This window comes from Trachymyrmex septentrionalis, unplaced genomic scaffold, assembly GCF_001594115.1.
Source record: "Trachymyrmex septentrionalis isolate Tsep2-gDNA-1 unplaced genomic scaffold, Tsep1.0 scaffold19, whole genome shotgun sequence".
Classification (NCBI taxonomy): Eukaryota; Metazoa; Arthropoda; class Insecta; order Hymenoptera; family Formicidae; genus Trachymyrmex; species Trachymyrmex septentrionalis.
Genome location: NW_017305071.1, coordinates 2,676,818 through 2,686,028, shown reverse-complemented (window position 1 = coordinate 2,686,028; position 9,211 = coordinate 2,676,818). Strand labels below are relative to the sequence as shown.

At 34.3% G+C, this 9,211-nt stretch overlaps 1 protein-coding gene across 9 annotated transcripts in view; it reads left to right on the top strand.

The window, feature by feature from the left end:
- LOC108746917 (endophilin-A) overlaps nucleotides 1–9,211 on the top strand; it is a 32,468-nt gene that overhangs the window by 6,232 nt on the left and 17,025 nt on the right. For 7 of the 9 annotated variants that reach the window (XM_018484022.1, XM_018484019.1, XM_018484023.1 and 4 more), the window contains exon 2: nucleotides 8,287–8,376. In XM_018484022.1, the coding sequence (XP_018339524.1) occupies nucleotides 8,332–8,376 (45 nt within the window). In that variant the 5' untranslated portion in view covers nucleotides 8,287–8,331. Of the gene's footprint in view, nucleotides 1–4,031; nucleotides 4,292–8,286; nucleotides 8,377–9,211 lie in introns of those variants that run through there. The other 2 variants (XM_018484017.1, XM_018484025.1) reach the window with 2 other exon arrangements.

Here is a 9,211-nt window from a genome sequence, read left to right as displayed (position 1 = left end):
GAGAGAGAGAGAGAGAGAGAGAGAGAGAGAGAGAGAGAGAGAGAGAGGGAATGAAAAAGACAGATACATAACTTTTTCATAATATAAAGAATTTTGTTACATAAAAAGCCATAACTCATGCATCAAATAAATAAGTTGGATTTATTATGAAACAAATAAAGTATGAGTGAGCCTCTGAAATATTGAGCGTATTAAAGTGTATTAACAGACGCATATAAAGTTTGTTCTTTTAGGGAATCATATAAAAGATGTGACAATGAGAATCTGTTACAAATTCTACAAAATGTCGGATGTTGCAGTTATCAACTTTCGTATATCTCGAACAACACAGCTACACACGTTGGGTTGATTAAACGAGAAAGTATGCGATGATAAGACGTATGGCGCGACAAAGGATGCGAGTCGTATGGCGATCGTCTCCTGCTGCGATGTGTATTTTTAGAAATATTTTGTGGGGGTGATTCGCGACGGTTACAGTGAACTTCGATACTATCACAACACAGGAGGAAAAGGATTTTTGCGGAATAATATCGATATCGTGACCAGTCGTACGTGCTCTTTGAGATAAAGGTTTCTTAGCAACGACCCTGTCAAGTTTCGCGCGTATTTACAGAAAGTTCCTCGTCTCAGATTCAGAATCAGCGCCTTTTTGCAGAAAATTCCATTTCACTGATCTATTACGGGACTAGCTGAGCACTATTGTTTACCGGTTTGATGAACGTTGCAAAATAGTTGAGAGTAAGGGATACGTATTTCTTTGCAAGCATGGAAAAAGGATTATCTGCTATGAAATTGAAACAAGAAGATGTCACGTATTTCTATGAAAAGTTAAAGCATAAAAGAATTTCCAATATGATGTATCAATTATACGTGAAAATAATGCAATGACATCGTATGTTATAAAATTGCTTAAAATTATTTGCAATAATATTTATTTTTCGTGCAATACAACTAATGAATTATATTTAATATTTTACTGAAATATTAAATTACGCTCGTTATTTTTTATGTTATTTTATTGCATAATTAATAAAAAAAAAGGCACAACGCATCTATATATACAATGTATCTAAAGCACCTACACATTAGGAATTATTGATTCCTCGTAAGACTAATTGCGTGTCTTAATAGAAGGATACGGAGATTGAATAATTATTTATTAATGAATAGCGTTGTATATTTGGATCAACAATTTTGATCGTTTATGGAAATAACATGATATCGAGAATGATGTGATTAAAAAATATGGAACTATTATAGCATACAAGTATAAGACCTTTAACGTAGGTAGAAAAGCGGCTTTTAGATCCGTTTGGGTTAACGATATACATGTGTATGCGTCCAAAAATCGTTTCTGCAAATTGCATTGTGCTACATCAATAATCTTTTGCCAAATAGAAAATATTTTCTGCGCTGCATTTTTTATTTGAATCTGAATTGGGTTAAAGTAATATGCAAGATTAACGATTTTTTGTACAAATATTATGTAATAATTCTACATTTTTTTAAATTACGTTATTCTTTTATGATTTATTTGTTGGTGTTGGAACACAAGTTCTATGGTTGAAACTGGAGTACGTGTCATGAATTCAATTGAAAAATAATTCAAGATTAATTGATACTAATGAATATATTATATATAAAATACTGTGAAGAATTATTGCGAAAAATATTATCTCATCAAGCCAGAATTCGATTTATTGAGTAATGTAATTTCGAATATATTTTATTGTGAATATAAATTTGCGCACCACATATCACTACGTACTTTTATTAGTTCTTCACAATTTTTAATATATTATATATTTATATTGAATATTATTAATTATTGTATCATGATGATTATAAAAATAAAGAAACTTTTTATAACGCACAAATTACTTACAATATCACGATTTATTTATAGAGTATACAATCGCATATCGTATTCAGCGATTATAATTAATCGTGATAAATAAACAGCAGTATACTTATATGATTGTATCTTAAAGCCAGAATTAATTATGATCTTCGCAAAAGTTAAAATATAAGAAGAACCAAATCTCTTTTTTTATATCGCATTGTTGACAATTGATTTCCAAGAAACTACTATGGGCTTAGCTCTTGGGTATTTTGCGGAAAACGTGATTAAAAAGAATGTTTTGATCCAACGGTTCATCCCTTTCTAACGGTAATTAAGTGTCTTCTGGGAAATTAAATGCGATAGTGGAGGCGACGGTTTCGCAAAGGGGTTCTCGAATTCGCGTCTTAAATTAAAAAAGATTACTTCGTGAGTAGATATATATATCCCGCGCGTGTATTCTTAAATGACACTCTTAAATGAGTGTCTACTCGTCAATATAAAAAGACTGAAGTGAATAACTAGCGCAAAAGAAAAAAGAGTACGAGAAGCGGAAGGAAAGAGAGCTTGTCAGCTCGATCAGAGATCGCGGCAAGTCGTATTGCAAACAACGATTTCGAGAGAGACTGATTACATTCATAATTGATACGCTATTGAGATCACAACCGTATTACGCACACAGTTAGAGGAAAGCAGAAAGATCCTTTTAACAGGACGATATTAATGAATTGCAAAATCGATTCGCCTTATGCTGGTTTGCTCTCTTTTATTTCCAATCTCGTTTATATTATTATTCTCGAGAGGCTCATTTGTTCTTGGCATTTTTATATCCGATCATAGAGAAAGTTCTCCCTCGGAGAAAGATAATATACGAAGCGATTGATGACCCGGAAAAATATTTGAGAAATATCAAGAAAGTTAATTACGCTATTTGTAGAATATACATTTTTGAGATATTGGACAGACGAGTCTGACAGATGTCTCATGAAAGATTTTAGTCATGCATGAATGAAAAGATGTAGCAGGCGAAAATTTAAATGTTAACGCAAACTTTAATTAATAAATCCTATACCTTCACATGAATATAACAGCAGTAAAATTTTGCTCTTCGATTAAATTAGAAGATTTTACGTCAAAAAATTTTAACATATAATTGATAGAATCATAATTCACAACTCTTTCTAGTTTAAAGTTAAGTAAAAAATACAAAAAAAAATATCCTTCAATTTTTTTGAATATATTAAAACATGATAGAAGTATTAAAATTTAATTAAATCTTAAATGCATAATTTGTTCCATTCATAAATATTGATTTATAAATTTATTATTCCACTTTTTCTTTTAGTTTGCATTATGTAAAGAAAAACTTTTTTATTTGCTAGTAATAATAGCCGTTTGTTAATGGCAAAGAAATTAAACTATCGCGTCTGCTTTCTCATTCATATTTGATAAAATATGAAATATAATTTAGAGAAATTTTATTTATACTCTTTTATGCTCATGACCTCGTATTATTCTATTTATGTTAGAGAATCTATTGTGTCAAATAAAATTTTCTTGGTAAGGATAGGGATTTATATTGTTTCGTCCTAGGAAATGACAAACATTGTTCACTTTATTCATCCCTATTGTGCGCGTGCGTGAATTCCAGAAGTAAGCGACATACCACAATAACTCCTCGCTGTTACAAACACCCGATATAAACGTAAAGGGAGCAAAGGCGCGCGAATAAAGTCGAGGGTTACGGCGCACGTGGAAGGAGAAGAGAGGACGTTAGGGAAAGGGCAGACAGAGGTGGATCTTGGAAAGTACTTATGGGAGAAACCGCAATGTGGGGGGGGGGGGACGTAAAAAATTATGTTCTCCAACCAAAAAGAAGCTAGTCATGATTATCCTTACTCTTGATATATTTTACCTGTCGCATGTTGCGAGATAATACTTCGAGCTTTCTGGAGAACGTTTTACAGTAACTGCGCGAAAAATTAATTCTCCTCGTGGAGTTACTCCCTGGATCCGTCCCTGACGGAAGAGGTGGTTATCGCGAGAGAAAGGGTAGGGAATGGTATCGAAACGAGACGGGGAGAGATGAGGAGGGTGGAAGAGGAGGGAACGGCAGAGAGGAGCGGGCGCGCGAGCGAGAGAGACCGCGAAACTGAGCCGCGTATCGATCGGCCAGCAGAAAACTACCCCCTAGCAGGAGACTTCGCAGTGTGCGAGAGACCGATCACGTACGAGAGTAGTCAGTGGGGTGCTCACTCGCGGTGCTCGTGGGCCCACGCGGATTCCCTCCTGTTCCTCACGCACGTAGAGGCCACGCATCTACTCGCGTCTCTTTCAACGTCGACGTGACCCATCGACGTCGCCCACGTCGCCACTGTCCATATCGGCGTGCGTTCGGGTGTGCGGCATTTGGGGGTGTCCGGTTCGCGCCGGAGGGCTGAGCGCTCAGAGGTGAGACACGTCCCCGTCTGTGACTTGCATTTTGCATCGTCAACTATTTGTCCACCGCCACCGCGTTGTATTTTGTTATCGTAGTCGTTCCTTCCGTTCTTGGCACGAGAACCGTCGCATTGGCAATTCGGTATCGCGTGCAGTGTGACGTACCACGGGTCTTCTGGAGCGACGTGTCGTCCCATTCGCGGACTATGGTTGACACGAGACGAGATTTCTGCTGGGTATAGCGAGCTCAGTGACGAGTACAATTCGCAACGGGGTTGTAGTCTCAAGTTGAAGTCTGCTAACGTGATTGTCTTCATCCATCTATACCTACCTGTAATCGGTCGGTTCCTCACTATATTCCATTTTTACCAGGCATAACACTGTACTGTAGTTACCTATATTGTAAAGCTATGTTATAGCTCTCTATATTCTGTGCTGTCATCGGCGCTACCTGCCATGTATAATATACTCTTATCCTTTTCGATATCGCGCACCAACTTACGATCTACGCTATAGTCCTTTATGTTACATTTCTACTTATTCTGGCTACATTTTATAGTTCCCTGTTGTTTTTATTGCAGTTTTAGCTAATCTTATCACTTACGTTTCTTTCCTTACATAAAATTTCTGTTTAAATTTCATTATTCTGATAAATTTCATTATTCTGCTGTTATCTTTTATGACTCTACATTTTACTATTCAATACCGCACTGCCATCTACTCTTTCAATATTATGTGTTTTATTACCATTCGTTTATTTATTACTATTGTATAATTCTACTACTAAGACGCAAGAATTTAACTTAAGAGTGCAAATACGGCATTAATATCTAATGGTACAGTCAGCACATTGATAATCAAATTATTGTGTCGTAAGAAAATCGGGACATTAACCGTTGTTATCGGACTGTGTCAGTATAATCCTCCATCTTCCCGTCCAGTCGCCCACTTACCAAATGTTGTATCCTTCTCTTCATTCTATCTCGAGAATCTTTCGGTTGCAATGCCGTTCTGATCAATCGAACCTTCATGTCTTTAATAAAACCCTCATCGATTATTATGAATTTAATCTCCCTGCGCTTGTTTATTAATAAAAAGATTGCATTTATTAATACACTTATTAAGAGAGTTTCAACGGTATATTGCGGTCAATGCGTGCCATTCTAAAAGTTCGCCGTACAAACGGCGGCTCTTCTCATTAATAGAGCGTTTATTCACTTCAGGGAATCCGTCGGCGGCACGTTAATGGAAACTTCGATTCTGCTATTGACAAGAATTACTCAGAAAGAGTTATCGGCCGTGGGTGATTTTTTACTACGAGTGCAATGTGTATGTAAAAAGTTTCGACTTAGTCTTTGCCTTCGGCTAGTTTCGTGAGGTTAATTAATCGTATAAGGTACCGACGACCTTTGCTCGGAATCGCCAACTCAGGTCAATTATAGACTCTTTGCGCCTGCTTGTAGAGCTTCTTTAGCTCGATAGGTATACTTCCTTGCGAAATTCACACTCTACGGGATTTATTCAGACTTTTTATAAAAGAATCATGTTGTTGGGAATTTGTCGATTATTCGCGATACACATCATTCGTGTTTAACTACTACAGATTTAGCATTTAAACATTTCACATTTATATAGGATTTTATTGGACTGAATTTTTAGCTCAGTATGAGAAATGTTACGCGAGGAGTTTATTGATGGACAATTTGCTTTTATTGAAACCTGCCGTTGAATTTATAGACATCTCGTTGCTACAACTTTTCCATATTAAATGCCTATTTTGATATGCAGAATTCGCCCAAAAGAACCATCAATGTGTCACGTACTATTAATCAAGTAAATTTCCTTTAATAGATTTATTCGTTAGATTTTGCGAATAAAATTTCTGTATTGTACTAGACATCTCTATATACATGAATTTATCGACTTGCAATATTGCTTTTATTAAGAGGACGCAATAACTCGCTATTGTTAAATCATACCAGATTTATTATTTATAAATTTTTCAAATGCGAAACACTTCCTCTATATTGCATTTCTGTACGTGTATTTTTCTGAGAAATCGATGTACGCATTAATAAGTACTTGCTCTAACAAGATTCGCACTATAGATATACGTTCATTGATCGGTTATATAAAATGATAAAAGAATTCTATAACTTACAGTCAATGGATTTAAATAAATTATACTGTTTGATAAAAAAAAAAACAAGACTAGTCATTTCCTGTAGTTTCTTGAACGCTGAATACGAATCTGTTTTCCAAATTGCTTAATCACGTTACAATTTTAAGAAATTTGCATTTAAAATTGCAAAAAGGATTATTTTTACATATTTTGTTACATATTTTGTAACTACGATATGTGACATATTAGAGAAATTTTATTGCAATCAAAATTAAATATAGTGTTAGGACTTTTAGCTTTCAAAAGAAATTTTTAGTGTCGGCTATTATAATCAAATAAGATATTTATGGTTAAATATGGGAAATTGCGAAAAAGTTATATAAATTAGATCATTAGCGATTTACTAAATAACTTCTAATTGTGTTTATTTAAACTTAAGATTTTTTTTTAGATCATCGAATATGAATCCGATTTGACAAATTAAAAATCATGGGAGATCTCTAAATTTTTGCAACAATTCGGTTATTTTTCAAGTTTTACCATTCACTGTATTGAATCTGCCGTTTTAAATTCATCAATTTTGATATTGGAATCACATTTAGTGATTTAAAAAACTCTAAAAAAAAACTCTTTAAATATATATAACTGAAAGCTATTTGGTAAATTGTCAACAATCTGATTTACAACTTTTCCACAATATAAGATTCCATATTTAACTACGAATATTATTAATCACAGTTGATTTTAAAAAATCCTTTTGAGGACTGAAAGTTCTAATAACATACTTAACCTTTAGTTAGTCGCGCGAAAATACTTACGCCGTGAAATAAAATGATTTGAGGTCACGGCGACTTCACACGACTAATTAAAGGTTAATTTTGATTGCAATAAAACTTCTCCAGCACATCAGATATCGTATTTATGACGTAATACGTGAACATAACTCTTTTTATAAATTTAATTTCAAAATTTCTCAAAATTATGACATGATGGCGCAATTTGAAAAATAAATTTGTAATTGGCATTCAAAATCATAAAAATAATCAGTTCGAGAAAAAATCGTTTTTTATTGAACAGTTACAGATATCGTTTGTCATTAGGAAGTTATAGATTTTTTAGTTATGTGCATGAATTTGATGACGTTATTTTATTCCCCGTCATACACAGAAAGAACAGTGTTTCGGTCGAAGAGTATCTAAAAATTTAACTACCTACAGATTTGAAAATAATTTTATTGAACCGTCAAAATAATTATGTAGGACGCTCAAATTTTGACGCTAGAATGTCAAAATTTTTTGCTCATCATGTTTAAGCGTTTGAATTATTTTGACAGTTTAAAAAAATTATTTTCAGATCTGCAGCTAAATTTTTAAATACTTCCGCAAAATCATTCTTTTCGTGTACGAAAAGCCTTGGAAGTTGCGCGTGGAAGATCTATCGATGTGGGCCGTCCGTCGTTAATAAGAGCACACATTATTTACTCTTATTAGAGCCTGTTAAGAGGTCGGGTCGGCAGCACGTTACGACTTAAGATTTCACGCGTGTGAGATCACCACGAGATCCACGAGATATTTACTCGCGGCCATCGGCGTTGCCTCCGCCCGACACCTGTATGGCTGAACCACACACGAGGCAATCGAGTTGCATCAGCGACGAGTCATGATGCTGGAAAACACGACATACGATCGATCGATAGCATTCAAAATCATCCCATTCGCCTTGGCGAGGAGCCAGCCACGACCATAAATTCAAAACTTTTGTCCTATTTTTCCAACATTCGCTCTTCTTCTCTCTTTTTCGATCCTCCTATTCTATATGAGTTTCTCTTTCTCGTTGAATTCACACGTGCAACCTGTCTGACAGTCTCGTTTCCGTTTTGTTACAGGTCGCGACGATTTACGTGTGATCTAGGCAACGACACGACAGCATCATGGCGTTCGCCGGGCTCAAGAAGCAAATCAACAAAGCGAATCAGGTAAGCGTTTGTCATGGAAACGTCTTATTCCTCGGTAACTTGACAATGGATCTTCTCGCTGCATGGGATCAATAATATCTTTTCCGTAGAATAACTAGTCTATAAAGGAAAGTTAAGCTTTGAAAGCAAAGCACTCGAAATAACTTTATTGAATTTTTTTTTCTGATATTGAATAATAATAAATCAATACGCAGTGCTGACAGAAGGAATTATTGTCTAAAGAATCATCTCACGTATTTCTTCTATTTACTGAAAAATTCATCAATTTCTTCATTGAAAAAAATTTACTAAATCTCAATACATACTTCTTTGAATAGAATTAAGTAAACATTTATTTATAGTAAATATTCATTTACTAAATGTATAAATACATATTTATTTGATGCAAAAACCATTAATTTGATTTAACTATTATTTTTTTATTGAGTAAATATTCATTTGAATAGAACTAACTAAAAATATACACTTACAGTAAATAAATTTATATTTATATTCATTTACTGTAAGTAAATATTTATTTAGTTCTATTCAAACCATTTTCTATTTAGTAAATATTTACTTAGAACTCTATTCAAACGAATATTTATTAAAATTTAGTTTGTTTTTTTTTTTCAGTATTTTAATGGATGTCTACATTTGTAGTATACTAGACTTTGAAATTCGATTCAACCATCGCGAAATTGTATCTTGAGCTTTGATTATTCTAATTAGCTTGGTTAGATGACGAGACGCTTTACGCGTTTATTACGCTATCGATTACTTACAAAGAGCGTTAAAGGGAGTATCGCGTTAACGATTTGGTGCAGCGCGCACGATCCGCCGATACGACGTATGT